At 33.6% G+C, this 24,658-nt stretch overlaps 3 protein-coding genes across 3 annotated transcripts; 2 read left to right on the forward strand and 1 right to left on the reverse strand.

Moving 5' to 3' along the window:
- Positions 1-234: 234 nt before the first annotated feature.
- Positions 235-2,592, reverse strand: LOC132565722 (uncharacterized). Its single transcript, XM_060230425.1, has 5 exons — positions 2,516-2,592; positions 1,765-2,235; positions 1,451-1,621; positions 1,055-1,318; positions 235-912 (listed from the first exon to the last, which is right to left on the reverse strand). Exons 1-5 carry the CDS (start codon positions 2,522-2,524, stop codon positions 370-372), a joined length of 1,458 nt encoding a protein of 485 aa, XP_060086408.1. The 5' UTR covers positions 2,525-2,592; the 3' UTR covers positions 235-369.
- A 2,355-nt stretch (positions 2,593-4,947) lies between these two features.
- LOC132565729 (uncharacterized) lies at positions 4,948-6,806 on the forward strand. The gene is made up of 4 exons (XM_060230468.1): positions 4,948-5,406; positions 5,550-5,720; positions 5,858-6,121; positions 6,264-6,806. The coding sequence occupies exons 1-4, from the start codon at positions 4,948-4,950 to the stop codon at positions 6,804-6,806; spliced, it is 1,437 nt and encodes a 478-aa protein (XP_060086451.1).
- Positions 6,807-11,266: 4,460 nt separating this feature from the next.
- LOC132565673 (major facilitator superfamily domain-containing protein 1-like) lies at positions 11,267-23,780 on the forward strand. The gene is made up of 13 exons (XM_060230369.1): positions 11,267-11,321; positions 15,734-15,840; positions 16,469-16,572; positions 17,026-17,081; positions 17,570-17,719; positions 18,434-18,589; positions 19,137-19,258; positions 19,570-19,682; positions 19,880-19,988; positions 21,424-21,564; positions 21,973-22,112; positions 22,912-23,026; positions 23,676-23,780. The coding sequence occupies exons 1-13, from the start codon at positions 11,267-11,269 to the stop codon at positions 23,778-23,780; spliced, it is 1,473 nt and encodes a 490-aa protein (XP_060086352.1).
- The last annotated feature ends 878 nt before the right edge of the window (positions 23,781-24,658 follow it).

The following is a 24,658-nucleotide window of genomic DNA, read 5'->3' on the forward strand; positions in this document are numbered from 1 at the left end:
TTATTTTCTATTAGTCACGGTATCGTTGGTGTCAGCTTATACAACTAACTCATATTTCTGGAAATAAGTGATTTCTTATTGAAAACAAAGACGGTGTTATCAGAATATGTCATAACTTAACAATTATTTGACATTATAGACAAAACAAAACATTGGAACATATTCATTTTTATTTAAAACTATACAAATTAAACAATATGAAAATGGACCATGAAATGTACATCAAATGGCAAGTGTTATAACAAAATGTCAAATAAAATATCGTTCTACAGTAAAATAAAAATCATAAAGCGGACTACATGGAATTTACTTTATAATTAACGGAAACATCCAAGTAAAACGACATTGTTCATGTCAGTCATCAAATATTCATTCCTCCATACATTCACCGGAAATGACGATATAGTTCCTTTCTACACGCCTGTGTTGTCGTGTGTCTTTCTGGATGCTCCAAGCATAACTATATTTGTTTAACGTGTCAACTTCACTCATTGCTTTCTTGTCTAAAACTGCTCTCCTCACAAATACTTTGCAGCCTTGCTCTACAACACTTTGTATTTGTCTGCGAAGTCGGAGTTTGGCTCCAAATAGAAGGTTGTATTCCCATTCACGGTTATCAATGGTACCAGAAATTACTTTGGAAAACATAACGTGCCGTTTTCCTCGCCTTTTCGTTTGTACTGCTATCTCATAAAGAGCAGATTTGCTTTTGTCTCTGAAAAGTTGAATACGTTTGTGGCACGTTCCTTTGAATTTTCTTCTGAAGCCATTTTTGGTTTTAGGTTCATTGACGTCTGTTGGGATATATGCGAGTCGCCACGATGACCAATCAAGACAGTTGCACGTGAATACGGTTTCCGCTGTTTTCTCTCTTGGAATCATTTTAGCATCATCATTGCAGATGAGTTTGTCCTGGAATAATAAATTACATGTCATTAATATTTTTATATAACAGCCTACTTGACATTCCGTTTTCACGAAAACTAATTTTATTTTTAGTAAAATGGAATTCATTTAACAGAAAAATGACCAATGATAGAAATATGATATGTACCTTGATATTCTTGACTGTCACGTTTCTACGCTTTGGATTGACCTTTGACCTAGACGGGTCGACTTTTGTCCTTCTTGGAACGCCCTTCAAAGGTTGTGGCGCTGGAGAAGTCGTGGTTGGGGTTGACAATGGTGAAATAATTGGCGGCGCTGGGTGTATGCCACTTGTACCTGAATCAGTCTTTCTCAGAGTTCCGAATAATCCCTCCAGATCTCTGTGAATACCACCCGGTCCATATCGTCCGCGGACCTCGGCTTCATAGCCCTGAAGTAGACAGATAACAATATTATTGAATGTTTTCATATAACACATGAAGGTCAGTGTAAATCAAACTACAAAATTTTAAGATAAAAGAATAAATCAAATCGTTTTAAACTTGATGAATTTAGTACTTACAGAGAAGAGGTCATCGCCCCTTTCCCGATAACAGATGGCCATGAGGAAGTCACAGATGTTGGAGAATTCGTTGAGCTTGAGGTAATGTCCTTCAGTATTTGTTGATATTGTCTTGTAGAAGTCGTCAATGCCTTCATTTTCAAACACTTGTACGCCATATATCTTAACACCCTGAAATAATCCAAATTTAACGATGTTTATTATACAATCAATACATAATTAATTAATTGTTGTATTTCAATGTAAGTACTAATTATTGTAAAATACGTCAAGTTGTCAACTTATATCAAATAATCATTTGACAACAAACTTACCATATTGTGAAGATCAGCGACTTCAGCTCTCCAGTCAATGTTGTCCACATTCAGCTCATACTCGGGTTCGTGTGGTTTGGCGTCTCCAATCATGACCAGAATTTTTTGTGATGCTGGAGTCCATGAGAAGTTTTGTCGGACCATGCGGAGAATAAGCTCGTAACATTCATCTTCGTCGCCGCCACCAGTACCCTCTACACCTTTCACAAAGTTACAAAGTTCTACGACGTCGCTACAAAGGTCCAGTTGCTTTGTAAGATAGAAGACCTTTTCATCACAGTAGTCCCCGTGGGCTATGACACCGATTCTAATGCCTGGAATGTCCGCCTGAAGGCGTTGTATCATGTCCTGTAACCGTCCCTGGACCTCCTCAAGTATAGAGGACATCGATCCAGTAGTGTCAAAGGAGAATACGATTTCGAGAAGTCCTCCTGGAGGAAGCCTGGATGGTGTTGCCATAGTTGTCAGAATCTGAAATAAGTTTAAATTGTCATTAATTTATTGATTGATTTACATCTTTGTCTTATATTTTGTATAATGTCGATAATTGAATTAAGATATTTTAGAATAATATTATCTCCTTATCTCCTTACAATAGCTCGTTTTTATTGATAACTAACATTTATACAGTGACTAATTAACAAAAATGCTTAGATTTTAAATTGTTCATCTAGTTATTAATGTATCAAATTGTGGTTTTAATTATCCTTTTTAAAAACCTTTCATACGATTTGTTAATATTTAAAATTACCTTTGACATATATCAGTAGGTAAATATAAATGTAGATACTATTAGTTTATCGGTGGAGCGAGTTTTCGCTGCCTGCTCTGAATAGTTGTTTACTTGTAAGTATAGTGTGTTCACCTTGCCGATCCAATACACACTGCTGTCTGTCGTCTGCTCACAGCCCTATTTATACTGTTTCCCGGGACAGGCTGAGACTTGTTCGCTAAAAATACGCCACTACATGTTTGATCGATAAACACGATGCAAAGAAAATATGAAAGGTGTATCGAATGAAACGAACTGCGTCATTGTCTTCTCGGACTTTATCATAGAAGCCCTTACATTCGAAAGGGACACTGAATGCAAATACTGATATCATAGTATATATCTTATTGTTATTATTTATTGTTTTCCACTAAATGAATTTATTTTCCTAGAAATCAAATTAGTTGTCGTGAAAACTGAATTTTAATTAAATTGTAAAGGTACGACATATTCTGATAAGGCCGTCTCTGTTTTCAATAAAATATCACTTGTTTCCAGAAATATGAGTTAGTTGTATAAGCTGACACCAACGATACTGACTAATAGAAAATAAACAAACCATATTTCACACTGTAGAAAATGTAATAACAAACAGATTGGATTATTTCTCTATATCAGAAAGAAGCATTAGTTAAGACAAAGAAAACGTATCCGTCACAAACATACAGATGATATTGTGATTTGGAAATCGACGTTGATCTATATCCGTAACGGATAAAATAATTATATCATTATTGATTTCATAACTCTAAGGTTTATGCTGTTAACATAAGACATTATATATATCTGTAATAATAATTATGATATTGTTTATTGATAAAAATGATGATTGAGTCAACTAACGTATATTGTTAATGATGGACAGCGATGTAACAGTTCATCATAACTTCTTAGAAGATAGTTAGCATGTGTTGTAAACTTTGAAAGGTGTAGCGATGTTTCAGTCATACAAAATATACAGGAGATATGAACAACGCTTCTGGTATATCAATAATACAGGGGATGTCAGCCATGTTTGTGGTATATCAATATTACAGGAGATATCACCAATGTTTCTCGTTAAACAATAATACTGGAGATAACAATATCTATAAAATGACAATATTACAGGAAGCATCAAAGCAGTAATTTGCTCTTTTTAATGTAGAATTCCACATGGAAATACTTTGTGTAAGGTTAAGATATTTTTTTCTTCACTAGAATCAAGCAATAATTTAAAATAGAGATTTTTACTGACTTTGACAAATTTTCTGTATGTAATGTATGATGTCAAGAAATAATTTCAACTGAAAAGAAAAATACTTGTAAATGAAAGTATTATTGAGAAAATATTTTTAAAATGTAATATGCTGTGAAGATATGATTCAATATATGGAAAGTAGAATAAACGAACAAATAATACGTGTTTGTAAATTGCTCAGCCAATTTCAGGAAAATGGACAACAGGAACCAGGACATGAATAGGTTTTATATCAAGAGTAAAGCGTTGGAATTACATATATATAATATACTTTGATAAATTTAGACCGCACCATTCGTTTGGTTCAGAAATCACTTGGAAAAGTTTGATACATCAGTAATAAAATACCTGTACTAATTATTTCCGTTGATCTTAAATCAGGTTACACATTTTACAAAGCACTTGTACCGGTATATGTCAGATATTGTTTCTATTAACATGTACACAATCAATATTGTTCACTGATTACAAGATATGAACGTAATGGTTTCGTGTATAGAGTTGGATGTTATATAAAATATTTGCATTCAGTGTTCCTTTCGAATGTGCAAACATAGCAATATTCAAAATAAAGGGCTTCTATGATGAAGTCCGAGAAGACCGTGACACAGTTTGTTTAATTCGATACACCTTTTATATTTTCATTGCATCGTGTTCATCGATCAAACATGTAGCGGCGTATTTTTAGCGAACAAGTCTCGGCTTGTCCCGGGGAAACAGTATAAATACGGCTGTGAGCAGACGACAGACAGCAGTGTGTATTGGATCGGGAAAGTGAACACACTATACTTACTAGTATACAGCTATTCAGAGCAGGCAGCGTAAACTCGCTCCATCTATAAATTAATAGTATCTACATATATATTTACCTACTGATATATGTCAAAGGTAATTTTAATTATTAACAAATCGTATGAAAGGTTTTAAAAAATGATAATTAAAACCACCATTTGATACATTTATAACTAGATGTACACTTTAAAATGTAAGCATTTTTGTTAATTAGTCACTGTATAAATGTTAGTTATCAATAAAAACGAGCTATTGTAAGGAGATAATATTACTCTAAAAATCTTAATTCTATTATCGACATTATACAAAATATAAGACAAAGATGTAAATCAATCAATAAATTAATGACAATTTAAACTTATTTCAGATTCTGACAACTATGGCAACACCATCCATGCTTCCTCCAGGAGGACTCCTCGAAATCGTATTCTCCTTTGACACTACTGGATCGATGTCCTCTATACTTGAGGAGGTCCAGGGACGGTTACAGGACATGATACAGCGCCTTCAGGCGGACATTCCAGGCATAAGAATTGGTGTCATAGCCCACGGGGACTACTGTGATGAAAAGGTCTTCTATCTTACAAAGCAACTGGACCTTTGTAGCGACGTCGTAGAACTTTGTAACTTTGTAAAAGGTGTAGAGGGTACTGGTGGCGGCGACGAAGATGAATGTTACGAGCTTATTCTCCGCATGGTCCGACAAAACTTCTCATGGACTCCAGCATCACAAAAAATTCTGGTCATGATTGGAGACGCCAAACCACACGAACCCGAGTATGAGTTGAATGTGGACAACATTGACTGGAGAGCTGAAGTCGCTGATCTTCACAATATGGTAAGTTTGTTGTCAAATGATTATTTGATATAAGTTGACAACTTGACGTATTTTACAATAATTAGTACTTACATTGAAATACGACCATTAATTAATTATATATTGATTGTATAATAACCACCGCCAAATTTGGATTATTTCAGGGTGTTAAGATATATGGCGTACAAGTGTTTGAAAATGAAGGTATTGACGACTTCTACAAGACAATATCAGCAAACACTGAAGGACATTACCTCAAGCTCAATGAATTCTCCAACATCTGTGACTTCCTCATGGCCATCTGTTATCGGGAAAGGGGCGACGATCTCTTCTCTGTAAGTACTAAATACATTGAGTTTAAAACGATTTATTTTTCCTTTCCTTGAAATAAAATTCTTAAGTTTAATTTACACTGACATTTATGTGTTAAATGAAAACATTTAATAATAATATTGTTATCTGTTTACTTCAGGGCTATGAAGCCGAAGTCCGCGGACGATATGGACCAGGTGGTATCCACAGAGATCTGGAGGGATTATTCGGAACTCTGAGAAAGGCTGATTCAGGTACAAGTGGCATTCACTCAGCGCCGCCAGTTATTTCACCATTGTCAACCCCATCAGCGATTTCTTCTGTGCCAAAACCAGTGAAGGGCGTTCCAAGAAGGACAAAAGTCGACCCGTCTAGGTCAAAGGTCAATCCAAAGCGTAGAAACGTGACAGTCAAGAATATCAAGGTACATATCATATTTCTATCATTGGTCATTTTTCTGTTAGATGAATTCCATTTTACTAAAAATAAAATTAGTTTTCGTGAAAACCGAAGGTCAAGTAGACCGTTATATAAAAATATTAATGACATGTAATTTATTATTCCAGGACAAACTCATCTGCAATGATGATGCTAAAATGATTCCAAGAGAGAAAACAGCGGAAACCGTATTCACGTGCAACTGTCTTGATTGGTCATCGTGGCGACTCGCATATATTCCAACAGACGTCAATGAACCTAAAACGAAAAATGGCTTCAGAAGAAAATTCAAAGGAACGTGCCATAAACGTATCCAACTTTTCAGAGACAAATGCAAATCAGCTCTTTATGAGATAGCAGTACAAACGAAAAGGCGAGGAAAACGGCACGTTATGTTTTCCAAAGTAATTTCTGGTACCATTGATAACCGTGAATGGGAATACAACCTTCTATTTGGAGCCAAACTCCGACTTCACAGACAAATACAAAGTGTTGTAGAGCAAGGCTGCAAAGTATTTGTGAGGAGAGCAGTTTTAGACAAGAAAGCAATGAGTGAAGTGGACACGTTAAACAAATATAGTTACGCTTGGAGCCTTCAGAAAGGCACACGACAACACAGGCGTGTAGAAAGGGACTATATCGTCATTTCCGGTGAATGTATGGAGGAATGAATATTTGATGACTAACATGAATAACATCTTCTTACTTTGACATTTTCTTAAATTATTAAGTAAATAAAGTTTTCGCTTGATGTATTTTATTGTACTGCAGAACTATATTCCATCTCAAATTTTGTATATACTCGCCAGTTGATGCACAATACATTGTTTATATTTTATATTGTTTGTTGCCAATAAAAATTGCTATTTCCTTTTGTTTTATTGTATATCTCTCATGTCAAGTGATTGTAAAAGTACGTCGTAATCTGATAGCATGATATGTGTTTTCAATGAAATACCACTGTTTCGAGAAATGTGAACATATTAAACATATATTATAAATTTAATGTACAAAGAAAAGCACAAGGAAGCTTCAACATTAAAATAAAACGACATTATCTTATGACAACGAGAGTTAAACAGTTTGTCTAGTATAATACTGAATAACGAAAGGCGTTAACAATATAACATAAAACATGTGCTTAGACCTTCTCTAAATGTTAAATATGCGCCTATAATTTCTTTAAAGGTAGGAAACGTGACTAGAAGGTCAGTGAATGTTGAACACATTTCTATCTATTTCTGAACACCTGTCAATAATATCTGTAAATGTTAAACACGTGTTCATTTCATCTGTAAATGTTAAACACGTAACTATAACATATGTAAATGTTAAACAAGTGTCTTTAAGATTTGTAAATGTTAACATGTGTTTATCACATCTGTAAATGTTAAACACGTGTCTGTAACATCTGTAAATGTTAAAGCTGTGCCTATAACTTATGTTAATGTTAACTAACGTGTGTCTACAACTTTTCTTAATGTTAAACACATATCTATGACTTCTGTAAATGTAAAATATATACATACTTAAAACTTTATTTTGGCGTATTTCGTATAAGATTCATTCTTTTTCTTCTTATATGCTGAAAAAAGATTCCGTTCCGTCCTTTTTTCAGGCCATCAATTGATTTGAATTAATTAATTCAGTTTTTTCTTAACTTGATACTGCAATCGATCCGACTATTACACATGTAATAGTACATACATAATATACATCTGTACAGATATCTATAATAACAACTCTTGTTTGTTGAATTTATGTTTTGAATTTCAAAACATGCATACAAATGCGGAAAGCGATCTTTTCAAAACGTTGGACATCTTTGAATGTATTTTAGGATCAGAATACAAAAAAATCTTTTAGACAAAGCCGCGCACGAATAATACCTTATTTGACCTTGATGCTAAAATTTCAAAATTAAGAATATTTAAAATTCTTATCTTTGATAAGGAGGAGGAAACCTATAAAATAAGCTTGATGAAAGCTTTCCGTCAAGTTTTATCACAAGCGTGGTGATTTCAAATTCCAAATTGTGAATTTTCCATTTTGGTATTGCAACAGCCTGTTTTCCCATCCTGTGGTGTTTACATGTCAAAGTTGATTCCTTACTTAAGGATCTGTCCCCATTAACGTGCATTATTCGCTCAAAAAGTTTTCAACTAACGAACGAACTCGTAACAAAGGTTTTCAAAAGATCGAGATGGCGAAAAAAATAATGGGAAGGTTTACGGCTGGGCGGGTTTAGTGATGCTCGTTATCTTGTTCTCATTTTGAAACAAAAACGTGACATAACTTATTTGAATTGATCAAGATTTCTATGTCGGGTGTCATCGGCTTACTCTTCTTCTATAGCACCTTTTTCTCCTTGTACTTTTGTTTTTTTGTACTTTCTCGCCATGTATATATTTCTTTTGTTATACCCCAGTTTTATTTTCTTATAAGGAAAATAATGTAGATGTTGACTTAGTGACCGATTTAGGGAGATGTTGGCCGTCATGATAACCTTTATAATATTTTTTGACATCTTCGCCATCCTTTTTCATGGCTGAAATACCTAAGTTGTGTACAATATCTGTGTATAAGCTCAAAACCTCATATAATGTAAGTCTAGAACCAGACTGGACAATACTGGTTATGCTAAACATGATAAAATAACGAATTTATCTTTAATAAATCTTTTGAGATGAGATCAAATTGGTTTCTAAATGGGGTTTAACAGATTATTTATCTCTTAGTAAAACCTGCCGGTCTCCCAACAACGCCTACCTAAATTAAATAACTATGTTTAATAAACTGTTAGGAATTGAATGGAGAAGCGTAAAAATTGTTTCAATAACATTACTGACATTTCAGAGGAAAATAATAGCTAAGGGGAGAGTAACCAGAAAAAAACCGATATTTGTTTATCACAGATAGTGTTAACATCATAACACGTCACCCTTCACCCTTATATAAAGATCTGCGGTTTGTCCCCCACAGGTCTGCAGATTATTCGTCGTACTCGTAAGACGTGTACACGACTGATTTCCACTTTATTACTTATTTATGAATTATCCAAGGCAGCCGTTCCCTGTGAGTTATTTATCCGTTTTAATTGATATAAAACGCCGTCGCGATTAATAATTATGACATATAATTATAACCTTACCGGTCCGTTGGTATTTCATGTTATCTTGGTTATGTGAATGAATGAATGAATGAATGAATGAGTGTTCATTCTTTGTATTGTTTTGTAGGTTTTTTCTTCTGTGTAAATAAAACATGAATGGCAATCGCTGTGCCGGGTATTGACTACGACATCCGACCCATCTAGGCTAAATATGGCACCCAACTAGATGAATACAGCGAACCGGGGATGGAGTGGTCCTAGTTTCATGTACTTTCCTGGAGCGGGCTATAATATAGGCGACCCAGTTTCGAACCTCCAGCTCACGTGAGGAACTGTTCGAACTTGCCCTTGCCACCCGGCGGAACGGACACGAATGGGGTGGATGGTTTCTAGACTTCTGTGACAGCGTGCAATATGTGGTGAACGGAACGTTTGAACTAAGTAATCTGTTATAATTGACTGTTTCATTTTATATATGTATTCTCTGTAAAATGTGATATTTGACCTATGGTATTTTTCTCATGTAAACGTGTGAAAGGGAAGTGTAAGGTTTCGGAATGGTTCAATAAATCGTGCAACGCGTATTAACGTAAGGTATCTGTCGCGAGTAATATAAAGTAAAAATATTTAATTTAACGTTTCCTTATAAGATTAGGGATAGAACATGATTAATATTGCATATTTCCCCCCAATCCTTTACCAGCACTTTCAGACATGACGTAACAATGTTGACAATACTGTGTAATTGTTGTGAATGTCATGTGTTATTTGTAAGGGGTGGTTACTTCAGTTTAGCTATTGTCTAATCCAATCCATTTTTTGATTGATTGATTGACCTTAATTCGACTTCCAGGACAAGTCCAGCTTCCAGGTCAAGTTGTTGTTTGGCAGTCTGGAGACACAGTGTAATCTCATAAACAAGTCTAGGGAACAGAAGCTGGTAGCAGTCAGTAGTTAATGTAAGTCTTCATAAACCCAACTTTTGTTTTATTTTCAGGATATGACCTTAAGTCAATTAACTAAATTCACAGAGAGTCCTATTGGTAGTGGCTATTGTGATGGAAAACCAATAATATTGAACAGCAGCAAGCTATGCTACTTGAAATCTCATTTAGATTTAGCTCGTAATTGTGGGATTGACTTTAATATTATATGCAAAGCAGGTGCCCGTTTTGCGGATTACCTCCCTTGGTTAGAAAGGAACCTTGAAAATGAATTAAGTCGGTATAGGAAAATAGTACTGTACGTATTATTAGGGAAATGTGACCTTACTGTTAAAGGTGGGAAATTTATAAAACTTAGCACTGATTACCTTGCTATTTAATATTTGAGAGATTACATTGATAGGTATGTACCTTTGTTAAATCGATATAAAGGGGTAAGTTTAGTTTTTGTAGAAGTCCCTCAATATTCAATTGAGGAGTGGAACCGGTTTAAAGGTCATAGGGATCCTTCTAGTTTTAGGAATCAGGACAAGATTCTTTGTGAAAGAATTATTCTCATTAATGACTATATAAAACTGGTCAATGAGAATGGTACTGTGAGATCGCCTTGTTTGCGGTTTGATCTTTTGAAATATAGGAAATCAAAAGGAGAGAGCAAAAATAGGACGTCTGTAAATTTCTTACTATACAAGGACGGTATTCATTCTAGCACTGTAATAGCAAGGTGTTGGATGAAAAGATTTGTGTTTAGTGCCTTATCTTGCAATTAATCATTGTATTGGCAGTCATAGGTGATTCTGTTGTATAGTACAGTTCTTACAGTTGTATATTGCATTATTTTGGTTTCTTCACAGACCAGGTCAGGTACACCTGTATAATTATCTGAATTGTGTAGTTGTTTACTTTTAGGTTGCTAGGTAACCAGAGTCCACAGATGCATGCCTTGTCGATGGAACTGCCCAATCGCATGGCTAGCTTGTACAATTCCTTTGGTGATTATACATTTCTTTAATATAACTTGGTTATTTTACATTAATTATAAAATTTTGTATATGTGTAACATTTACAAGTCAAAATGCCAGCTAAGCAGAAGAGGCAAGCTAAAAAAGAGGCTAAATGGTTAGAAGCACGTAAATCAACGTGGAATTGATATTTCTCTTAAAAACAAAGATGATCATGAGAATGATTTTGAAGATTTTGATTAAGATGAGGATAATGTGAAATCAAGATTTGAATCTACTCATTCTCCTGCTAGACCTATGCAAGTACCCAAGGTACCCCGGTTTTCAGGGGAGGATCCACCCCTGAAGGGGGATATTTCATTTCAAGTATAGAAATTTGAGATAGAGTGTATTCATCAAGACGACGATGTATCAGGAAATATATTGATCCAGGCTATTAGGAGGTAACTAAAGGGAACAGCAAGACGCATGTTAATGCATTTAGGGGGATCAGCTACAGTAGATCAGAAACATTGTTTGGTGATATCTCTACTAATAGCATGATAATGCAGGAATTTTTCAATTCCTATCAGAAACCCGACGAATCTGTTACTTCATTTGGCTGCAGGTTAGAAAGTATGCTAAAAATAGCAATTGCCAATATAGGTACTTAGATTGAATTGCTACAAGCGAACTTCTTAGACACAAATTTTGGACCTATTTGTCTTCGGATAGACTCAAAAGCCAGACAAGACACAAGTATGATATTATGAAAGATTATGATGAGTTGCTAAGGGAGATAAGATGGGTAGAGAAAGAGATAAAAATCAATAGCAAAAAAGAAGTACTTCTGTATCTAGTGGTAAGAAATTTGGTCAGTCAGAGAAGAAAATGGATTCTTTAATGAGTAAATTAGAAGGACAGGAAAGTTTGAGTCAAAAGTCAGGGTACAACCAAGGTGGAAGTAGTGATAGGGGTCAGAGAGGGTCCTGATTTGGTCAAGGTCATAACAGTGGTCAATTTAGACCTGAGGGCCTTTGTAAACAGTGGAGCAATGGTAATTACAATATCACAAACTAGTTATGAAAAGTTGTCGGATAAGCTAGAGTTGTGGAGTTTAGATAATTTGGGTTTGGAAATATCTGTTGCAGATGGATCAAAATTAGGTTGTGTTGGCTATATTGAATGTGTAATTACTTTACCATTCTTAACTAATATAGAATTTGTAGCTCCAGTGCTTGTGGTACCTGATACTGAGTACAATAGCCATTGTCCAGTGATAGTAGGAACTAATATTATTAGACAGTGTAGGGACAAATTGAATGTTGTGGAAGCTGATATTGTGATACCAGAGGTTTGGGAAGTGGCAATTGATAGTCTTTTTAATGATGGGTTTAAAAGATTACTTATCTCTTAATAAGACATGCCGGTCTCCCAATAACGCCTACCTAAATTACGTAAATATGTTTAATTGTGTTAATTTCAGTTTGAATTTGCATGTGTTAATCCTAAAAAAAAATAACCCATACTTGTGCTTAGTACTGAGTAAATTAATAAAAAAAAAACTATTTATCGAAACGTTTTCCTTTCGGCTTCCTTTACAAATGATTTTTCCATTAAACTGTTTTTAAAGTTTGCACTTTAAAAGAAACAATGGATTTTGTAATTAACATTACAATAAATGTTCTATAACTAACTACTAATGCTTTGTTTCGAGAGGAGCGCAAACACCGACCTATGAACATCTGAAGAAAAAACTGTTAGCAATTGAAGGGAGAGGCGTAAAAATTGTTTAAATAATATTACTGATATTTCAGAGGAAAATAATAGCTAAGGGGAGAGCACCCAGCAAAAAGCCGATATTTGTTTATCACAGATGATAGTGTTAACAGCATAACACGTCCAACGCTCAGTCTGATGATGATACGTAAGTAATCCAAATATGTAGTCCTAAGGCTATTTAACATTTAATTCTCTCATAGGATGATTGATATTAGAATGTACTTTTAGATACTCGTCATGGCACAGTCTTTTTATACGACTACTAATAATTTTATCATAGACATGTTCATGTCTGTCGTATCTTTGTACGTAACTCTATGATATTTGTTTAATACACAAAGGTATAATGTTGGTTGTAGACAGAATATCTCCATCGTCTTCATTGAGCCCCTTTTTGGAGTCTGCAGAACACGACAATACAAGGTTAACAGACACTCTCTAAAATTAAGCAAAGAATCTTAATGTCACTTGATTATGTAAATTGGGATACCAATTCGTATACAACGGGTACTTTTCAATAATGTATGCGTAGAATTGTGAATGTCACATTTCAATTAGTCTATGTTTAAGTTCCTCTGTGTTCAGGTTCAGAGTCATGTAATATTATTTCAATATTTTGAAAATCGACTAAATTATCCAATAGGTAATCATTTGAAAGATAGACACACAGATGATAGACATAAACATTAATTCATGTAACTTTCAAAACAAATAATCCCAAGCTTCTCACTTAGAAATTTCTGTTGTATGAATAGTCGCCCTCGTTTTGGAATAAAATGCTTATCTGTTACCAAGTCAATTTAGGTGTAAAAGCGTGTTTATATCAAACAGCAATGAAACTTTGAATTTAATCATAATTACCTCCTAAACGAACCTTAGCTTATGTCTTTTGTGTCTCGAGTCAGAATAAATTGCTACATGTTTTACGTCAACTTTTACTCACGTAGTTAGCATTGCATTTCTGCGTATATGTTCTCGGCTATACCTGTCTATATTGACATTACTAGCAATATACTGTCTTATTGTGATTTTTGATTCAGTATTGATGTATGATTACATTTAACAATCATTCCTGTCTATACTAACATTACTAACAATATACTATCTCATTGTGATTTTTGCTTACTTCAAAAGTGATATATGATAATAATTAACGATCTTAAACCCAACTTTCATACTTTACTACTACAATGTGAAACCTGCAATGTAATAATCTACTGAATGATTTGTTTATCTATTTGAGGTCAGGGATACGCTCTTGAAACAGTTTAAGGTGGCTTAAGGACTCTTATCAAATTATGATTAAATCAGTCAGGGGCATCTTGATAGTATCATCTACTACTGTGATGCCTTAACCTGGCAGGATAACATGATACTGTACTGACAACTAGTACATATTCTTACTGCAACAATAAATCAATTATCATGTTATTTCACTGTAATAACACAGTTGCTATCTTGGGTAAAAAGAGTCGATGTTTAAAAAAAGCGTAACGCCCCTCCTACCAATAAATAAATAGATAAATAAATTAATAAATAAAACCTAACTTCTTAATAATACATTAGGCGACTTTAGAGGTCTGATACTTTAAGAGTTATATTCATTCATTTATTTCTGTCCAGTACTACCTTAACATCTACCGTGAAATCCGGGACAGTTTAAGCGTTTCATAGGAACGATAAGACCTAATAGTACATAAATACACATACACCAAAGATATGTTTACAATTTCACGTAAGATAAAGAAGATTTTTTGTAACATCTTATCTTAAATAAGCACATATTTTCGTATAACAATTTATAACGTATGATGTCATTGTAAATAATTCATTTTATATTGACCTTATCTTTTACTTCAAGTCCTTTGAATGTCCGCAGTATTGTTAGTCACGCTTCTGGGATGTCTCATCTGAGCATTTATACATTTTGCATAGATAAACTAATAAACGACTTCAGCTTGCGGGGAAGAAATTCAAATCTCATCATAATAGAATTTATTATACAAACTGCTATTAACGAATTATATCAAAGCTACTAATCAGACGGATAAAACATTAACAGGATAACTCTACCTGAAAGAATTAGACTTGACTTGGACGAGTTGAAGGTCGGGGTACTAACTACATTTTCTGATAAAGTATTCAAAGTATCAATGCTTCAACATTGTACTGAATCGTATCACATACACTACTGCCTGAACGAGTGATATACATATCTACATGCGTGATAGAGTAAATAACGTTACTTTAAACAAAAATTGTAACGTACCTTTAATTTTTTTTTATTGTCTTTACATACGGCAGGCTGGAACTACCAGCGTATGTTGAGGTCTGGATCAATTAACTGTATATCTAAATTGCATAATGTCATATTTACTGCTTGACTGCACCTACTATAGTCCATTAAAATCAACGAAATTGGGAAAATAGCTATTAGCATGCAAAGGTCGTAATGTAATAAGCTGTTTTTGTTTTCCTGATAAGACTTATCAATATTCTACAATACACGTCTTTCGATGGGAGAACAAAACGAAAGAACCGACATTTCAACAAAATATGAAAATCTATTTAATGGGGCAAACATTTATGTGACTTTATACCGAAAAAGGAGAATAAGATCAGGTGTTCTGGAAGGGTAGATGTCTTCTGTTTCTTCAGCGACAACACCATGTTAATCTTAATCAAATTAATGTCACGTTTTCAAATAAGAGCAATGTTAACAACAACGGAAGTGTTTCCTGCTTTGACATTAAATATTTATTGTATTTATAATTTGTACTCTAACCAACACAGAACATTAATGTTGAAATGTTTACTAGGGAGCTGGCGACATGTGCTTTTATTTTCCAACTGCATGCTTGGGTATGGTTTATATTTCAACGTTGACATCTTGAGTGCACTACAGAGGGATCTTCAGGGAGCAGATGTGAGTTAATTTAGATAAGCTATGCTAACTTTTTAAACATTTTATTTACATACGTCAGAGCGAATATTTCCCCCAATAAGCATGCAGTGCTATTTCAGAATAAGGTCAAATTTGAATTTTGATATACATGACCCTTGGTAAAATTTATTCTGCCTCTGTAACAGAGAAAATTGTAACCCGTCTTACCTCCGTGTCTATGATCTTAATTTATATTAAAGCGTTGAAATCGACCTTAATTAATGGGCAGATCCATTTATACCATTTATTTTAATATTGAAACAATCACTGTTATCACTTCGAAAAATGATGCAACTATCAATAAGAGTGGTTTTATCGTTCTAAAACACTTTGACACTGACTTTTGATATTAAATTTCATGTAATTTAAATATTGCTATCATTTTGAAAAGTTATGTATAGTTTGGTGTATTTACTGAAATTAGAGAGTAGTGGTGGTTAAACTCTTTCACGTAGTGTTTTTTTAAACAAATTCTTAAAAGAGGGGTTTTAGATAATCCTTGAGAAACTATTTAAACTTTAACATGATGGGTACTAATTGACCGTGGTACGTGGAAATGAATTGACGTTTTCAATCAGACGCTAAGGACTGTTCTTCTTACCTTTACCAGACTGGAAGTTGCGATAATATTACTTCTAATGCCTCGTGCTGTCAGGACTGTGTGGGTTTAGGACCTGATCGTTACAACCAATTATATGCCGCCTATGCCTGGATGTAAATGAGTATAATAACATTGAGAATTATATCAGAAGTAAAGCTTGGACATCAATGATATTGATTCTTTTATTCTGTCCCCTTGGTAATTGGTAGATATGTCGATTTCTCATTAGTATCAAATTTTACTTCATTGTCAATCTATTGAATGTATTGCAAATGTGATCACTAATAAATGTATTCTAGTTTATAACTGTATCAAATTGCTCACTATTATCTACCAATACGTGGTTTTGTTTGTCACATTTATACATTCAGCTTTTGCGTTAAGAAACATTATGACAGTTTTTGTAAAAATCATTAACTTTAATGTCAGACCTCGTTCTTATTCTATAACACAAATGAGATCCTCATCATCGTTATAATCATAACCAAAATTTCTAGTTACAAGTATTCCTTAATTCAATTTGATGCCAGTATGTTAGCATTATTTTTACGTATCACCTTACGTAGGGCTGCAGCGACTGTAATACCCGCTGGATACTTCGTCGACAGATTTGGAAATCGAGGTACTCATTACTAAATATGAATCTTTTCAATGAAAATCCAATTAATAAGAACTTTTCATACTATGTCTACCCCAATATTTCTATGCTTGGTTGTTTCTTTACTATATCTATTTCATTATTTGTATTGAAAGGTGATATTTTCTCACTGTATTTCACAATTGCTATCATATTTTAGTGAATAAATCTACATGCATGTCAAATTCTATGTATAAATTTAATTGGACTTGTGTAATATTGTCAGATAAAATGAATGACTGTGCAACAAAGACCACAAAAATAATTGTATCATGACGTAAAAGTGGAAATTATTATATTTTAGACTTAAACATTGATATATGTTGGAATATTTACAAAGAAATAACTTTTTGATAATGTGATAATAGGGGTAGCGATTTATTTTATTTTGTTTAAAAAAACAACTTATGAAATCATCAATGTTTTTTTATTAATATTGTCGATAATTTGTTATTCATTTCTTTTTGGTATAGTTTCCTCCATCCTATCGACATCTGTTGCTTGGTTAGGGACAGTGTTATTCGCCGCTGCCGTAACTGGTCAGCTGCGAGGATCCTTTCTTATGTTCCCTTTAATGTATGTTAGCCGTTTTCTCCTTGGAGCAGGAGCAGGAATGGCCTTAAGTAAGTAGGAAACGTTTCATTCCAGACGTGTATTGTAGTATAAATTATGAAAGTACGTACAAATCACACGTTTTTAAGGATGCGCTCCCACTGACGGTTCATTTTAAATTAAATATGTATCCAATGATGGTAGACAAAGCCGATTTATCACGTTACCAACGAGCTAACAACCCTTCCATTACTACATGCCTTATGGACAATTTTCGAGATTTGCGGGTAAACGTTTAGTCCCCGAAATTTGAAGTAACCTGTATGTCTCGTTTTATTTCATTCGGATTATGGCACGGTTCGGAATATATACTTGTAGTGGACGTTCTTTTAGATTAGCATATCTATATAAGACGAAATAATGAATTATCGGACCAGATTTTGAGATATTCCTCAGCTGCCTCCTAAAATTGAAGGCGCTTTGGATCATCAACGAATCCTAGAACAAAACAGCTGTATAAAGCAGTTTGACTCCTTAATTTGACTTCAGCTTGTCTAATTAAATTATGAATTAAAAGGTATTATTGACTTGTGTCAATCTTTGAATTGTTTTTACTGATAATTGACTTACTCAGATAATGGATTTCTATAAAAAAAATTTCATGAAATTGAGGATAGAACTATGGGAAATCAATGCGGACGTTTACTTGATATAATCCCTTCACATAACATGTGGATTACAATTCAATTGATCGAAGATGATGATATTCGACTTCACTGTTCCAGTTGTCCAAGAACGTATTTTGTGTGTGTGGTTTCCCGATAACCTTTCCATGGTCTTCAGCATCAATGTGGTCGGTCTACGTATGGGAAACGTTTCTAACTTTCTCCTCAGTGCCAATATAGCAAACTGGATCGGTCTGACGAAGGCGCTTTGGGTCGGTTAGTAAAGCGTTATGTGACAGGTTATAAGTAAGGGAATGTTTATTATCAAACCTTTATTAGGACTCTGATGGTGACTATGTTGCGTAGTCAGTTGTTCAATAAGAAACCTTTTTGATGGCGATGTTGTAAGCTTAATTGTTGCACATATGTTCTCTACAGAAATAAGACAATATCTTAGGTCAAGTTTCTTTTTTAATGTTGATGTATAACATGTACGGTTTAAATTCCATACATACATTTAAATAGGTTCTATTTTCTCTAATAATTTTTTTTCGCATTTTGTGACGAACAAGACTAAATTCCGTGCAGTATGCTATGTATTTGAAACACAAATTTACGATTGACGATATATTTTATTTGGTGAATAAAGTATGAGAGATTTTTTTTCTATAATTTAACAATTACGAATTCAGAAAAAAAAGGAGAAAAAAAAAAAAAAAAAAAAAAGAAAAAAACATAATGTGGTTTAAAACATCTATATAATGTCCTAGTGATCTTTTATATTTTTGATTTATCATAATTATATCACCATTTTGTCATTTAGGGGCAGCCATCTGCAGTACAACTGTTGTAAGTGCAGTTATTCTTTCACTACTTGATTTCTACGGACAAAAGAATTCAGACAAAGAACTAACTCATATTCCTGATAGAGCTGAGAATTCTATAGTAAGTTTTCATTCCCTGAAAAATGTTCCGTCTACGAAGTTAACATTCATTAAGACTACAAATTTAGACAATGTTATTATGCATTATATGCAGGGATTTAGTAACTAACAAAACTTTTTAATTCCGAAGAAAAATATTTCCAATGAAATATTCTCTTCAGACAGTGCTTTTCAGGGGAACAAGACAATTATCAACGTATAAGAAAAAGTTTTACTAACGTGTGTTAATTCTCAGTGTTATTACAACAAAGATCTTGCAAGTTAAACCTTTTGCATAGAAACTTACTAGCGGCATTTATTCTGTTTCCACAGACAATATACAGACAATTACAAAATATTCGCGTCCTACCAAGAATGTTTTGGCTCCTGTGTGTAACAACAGTCTGTTACTATGCTGCTTATCTCCCCGTGGTCAGTAATGGCAGGTAAGTGTAAGTTTTTTTTTCATCTGCAGAATTTTGTACAACTGGAGCTATTGTATATCACATTACTGTTACTTTATGGGCTAGTTTTTAAATATACTGTGTTTCAGAAAGCAATATTCGTTCGCATATACAATTAAAAATGAAAGGGTTTCACAGCAAGTACGTTATTGAACTTAACAGAAATAGATATTTTGTAGCAAATACATCCAAGACAGATATGGGTTATCCAAGACAACATCTGCATACTACGTTGGAGCTGTTTACGATGTATCCATCATCCTCCCACCGTTCCTAGGAATATTTTTGGTGATTATCCTTCCGCCGTTCTTTCATTTACAGGTTGATGAAAATGATGTCTAGGCGCCATAATGATCTCGTTGGGAAATATTCTTATTCCTTATGCGTTATGAAGCTAGGCGTGTCGTAATCTAAATTCCAGTTCAATAAAACTATGACAAACTATGTAAAAAAGAAAGAAGTCACATAAAAAAGAGTTTATAAAATGATTATATTGACATGTTGGTACTTTCTTGGTATTTTGTGAGGTGATTATCGTCCTTATCGTTCTTTGGACTATTTCCAAAGATTGTTTTTGGTCATTATATTTTAAATCATGCCATCCATGTTCGAAATGTTATATTTTCAACCATTTTACATTCAACCTGGTAAAAAAACTACAAAATTTGAACCATTGAAAAAAAAGAAACAAAAACAAAAAAATATGGTTTGTATGTTTTGTCTTTTCGTAATATTTAATCCTTTGTTTGATGACTCGAATTATACACAGTCTGGAGGCTACATGATTCTTTCCTCTTGGGGAAAATGACCAATGAAGTAGTAACTGAGGGATAACTAACAATTATAGTTGATAATGTGAAGTAACAAGTAAGAAAAACAAATCTTTAAAAAAAAATGAAAAAAAATGTCAACATATTTATAAATAATATTCAATAAGATTAAGAAAAAATATAAACGAAAGAGAGATTTACAGGAAACCTCAAGAAAAATTTCCAAGGATGATAATACCAGGTGATACCCGCCATGTAAACCTTGGTCAATCCAAGTAAGTAATGTTACGTTCTCAAATGAGACCAAGTATTCAACAATGGAACCTACAGGCAAACTTATGAGTATCAAACGCGTCCAGCGCCATACTGCACAAAGAAATAGAATATTCCTCAATAATATCACAATAACGACCGTAAAAATTCCCCATAATGTTTACCAACATGCATCATTTGAAACCCCATGCTACGAGTTTCTCTCCGTCAATTGTCAGCTTCTTGCAGGAAAATTGAGATAATGGGAACAGGCTCCTCAATATCAAATCTACTGCGACATGTAAACATTGTAGGTTTGGGATGCAATAATGTTGCTCTCCAGAAATAGAAAATTCTCAAAAGGGAAATCGAACTTATCATATAGCTTGGTGGAAGTACATCATGATAGTCATTGTAAAGTGAAAACAAGAAATGTAACCACCTTGAGTGCAAATGAAACATCTGAATTATCACGAACAGTGGCCCCTATTCATGTCTATCATTTCTTGAGTAAGTATGTATTCTACATTCCTCCTCTCTATTTTACCAATTGTTTTAAGAAGTTACAATTTTTATTTAGTTTTCGTCATTTACTCTGCCAGGAGGAGTTATTTCCGTGTAACGTTTCTTTTTGTGTATACACTGGCTTAAATTCCCCGATTTTGAGTTTTATTTACTGAACATTTTACACTTTATTTAAGAAAAGGTTTCGCTGTACTGGGACCTTGTTGAGTTGCTCCGCCTTAATGACTGTACCAGTATATTTATTACTGTCTTTCTGCCCGAGTATACACCCGTTGGTGCTGACAACATACCTGGGAGTTACATATACTACATTTGCTGTAAGTTTCAGCTTAACTTTCAAAACACCAAGCACCACTTATCAATTAAATATGCATAGTATACGAAGATTTAAATGATATCCATCGTCATTAATGCATCATGAAAAATAGGGAAAGGCTATCAAAATTTAATTTAATATAAAGGTACATATATTTGATATATAAATATCAAGGAAAGAAAATCACATTCAAAAGATCTATCAACAACTGATCCAAATCTATAAATAATTGTAAATATTTTGCTGGATGAAGGATTTCAGAAAGTCCTTACTATACGTATGATCCATGGCAACTTCCTTTCCCTATTAAGGTTATGTTAACATAAACTGTTGAGGAGAGAGTCGATGATAACATTCAAATGATAGCAGTACTGTAGTAACACCAACCACAATTTTCAATTATAATCAGGTGTGTATTTGGCCATGTTTTGCTATGCTGGTGAGCCCCGATATATTCGGAACTTCTTCAGGAATTGTCATTTTGATACAATATGGAGGAGTTGGAATGATAAATCTAGCAGTTGGGAAAATTATGGGAGCAAATGAAAGGCAAGTATTGTTGTATAAAAAAGGACATCTTATGGAAGATATTATCGTATATATTGTCATTAGACATCTAGTTTTCTTAGTACATCAGAACAAAAATGCAAAGACTGACAAAGATTTACGTGACCGCTGCCGTCGATGAAGCAGAAAACGCTTACCCTTCCGGAATATCCTGTCTTGTTCTCCTTGTACTTTTTCATAAGTCTTTGTGTAAATATTCCTTTTGTTAATATTTATCTAGTGTTTTCATAGAGTTTTTCACGAATTCAGATTTTTATCCTGTCGGTTGATTTGAATCATTTCACTGAAAATGCAGAGTTGAAAATTACTGAACGACGCATTAGTCATTGTATTTTTCCAGCATTGTTCATGACGTAATATAACTTTGTCCCAGCAGACCTTCATTAAGGTGGTGTATATGGATGTGCAAAATCTAGACAACATAAGTAATCACTGATAATGGTTATGATGTCGTCGCGACTAAAATAACAATTTTCTGAGATTGTTAAGATATTCTTCAAGCATATTAATGAGAAAAGATCAACTCCTTCTTGTTGAAGGAGTTCATTTCTAACGAACATAGAAAGTTTATTATATCTTCTTTTTTATTGCGACTTGTAAAAGATATGTAAATCTGCATATACCAATGTTCAAAACTTAAAATAAAGTGCTGAAATACCTCTCAAATATAAGCAAATAATTCAAAATTTATCTTAACAAAACAAAAATCGTTAATGAAGTTTGTAAAAGTAAAATTAATTTAAACATTCTTGCTGGTAACTGGTATTATTTCCTGTTTCAGTGTGGATACAGTAGAATTATTATCTAAATACCAAACCATGTTCTGGCTGCTATTCGCACTTTCTGTTACATCAGCTTTGTTCAGCATTGCAACCAACATAGCAGACAATCATCAGGTGAGTTTCGGTTACAGTTAACAAACAACGGCTGCTATTAAATAACGGGCAACATCCCATTAAAATGTTGTAATTTACATGTTATGACTACAGTCGAATACATTTATTTTTGAGTTGCGTAGCATTGGATCCAGACTGGCCTATGGAAATAACCATATATGGCTGAACTACATTTGCCTATGTCGACTCATCCTGATAATTGTTCCTCTTAAATGTTACTTCGTAATACAATTATGACTGACCCGGTCGAATATAAAGCGCTCAGACTCAAAGTGTGTAATTGACCAAAATCCTCCAAACTTATTGGTGCATTTCAAATTTCATTAATTCAAAGCATGGGCAACAACAATGTCCTGCACTTGTTAACGAAGAGGGCGAACAGAAATGTCGCCACAATAACTCAATTTCAGATGTCTTAATATTTGAATCTGTCTATAGTATGGTTCAAAACAAAATCTGTATCTATTGTTCATGGAAATTTACCTGAATTTAGGTTTCAAACATAAAAACATTATACGCAGTTCAATAAATGTATTTCAACAGCAGTTATAACACTTATTTTGTCAAGCAAAAATAAGATGTCAAACATTTTGAAAAATAAAATATTTCATATCCGTTTATCAATTTGAAATTGTCCTTTCTTTTTCAGAACAATGTACTGAACCCTATTCTAATAAAAGACACACTACCTGTTTCCATCAATGACGAGACATCGCCACTGTTACAATCTCCACAAGATAAAATAAATACCTAAACCACCAGTAATCAATCTTCGTAGAATAAGGAGAAACGAGACAAAAAGGCCGTTGTTTATTTACTTGGTTTTAATGTATACTAATATACAGGGAAACTTCCGCCACAATTTATCTCTTACCCATACCCCTTGGCAAAATTTGAATTTTTAACTTCACATTTTTTCATTTGTTCATAACCTCATTTAAATGTTTCGTAACCGAAAATTTAGATACTGAGATAAATGATTAGATACATCTTACTTTAATTGAATTGATTTTTTGATGCACAGCATTAAAAGCATACAATAATTACCTTATGTCTCTACATGTCTACATGCATACAGGCACGCGAAGAAAAAATATTACGCCGTTCTAGATTATTACGTATGTACTTCTCATTGAATCATAAATAACACTGATTTCCAAAATAGCTGTTGCTTTAACGTCAACAAAACACAAACACGTTGTTCAATAGCATGATTTATTGGTTTGAAAATATATGAATATTGTTTATTCCGACAACAGCAGTTTTTTCTAAGTAGCTTCAATATATCGACTTATACTAATAAAGTGTAAATACTAGAATTTTGACTTCCGCAATAGATTATAAACACGACAATGAGAGAGAAATTATGACATTTTCGTCTTAAATATTATTATATTTGTTCAGGCGAATATTCAAACATGGATTCTAAACAGTGATGTGTCGCATATAATCTGTGATAACGTATCAAATAACAAGTAGCATAATAAAGGGAGAAATGTTTTATATGCCAATGCTGTTTATTTACATATGGGTCAATAATATTTTGTGTAACGAATGACGCATCCTTTACCAAGATGTGAATGATATAATCTCCGTAGGTGTTCATTGCATCATGTTTCTTCAAACTTAATA

Source organism: Ylistrum balloti, unplaced genomic scaffold, assembly GCF_031769215.1.
Source record: "Ylistrum balloti isolate Yb309-2 unplaced genomic scaffold, AGI_CSIRO_Ybal_v1 Utg369730, whole genome shotgun sequence".
In the NCBI taxonomy this organism is placed as follows: Eukaryota; Metazoa; Mollusca; class Bivalvia; order Pectinida; family Pectinidae; genus Ylistrum; species Ylistrum balloti.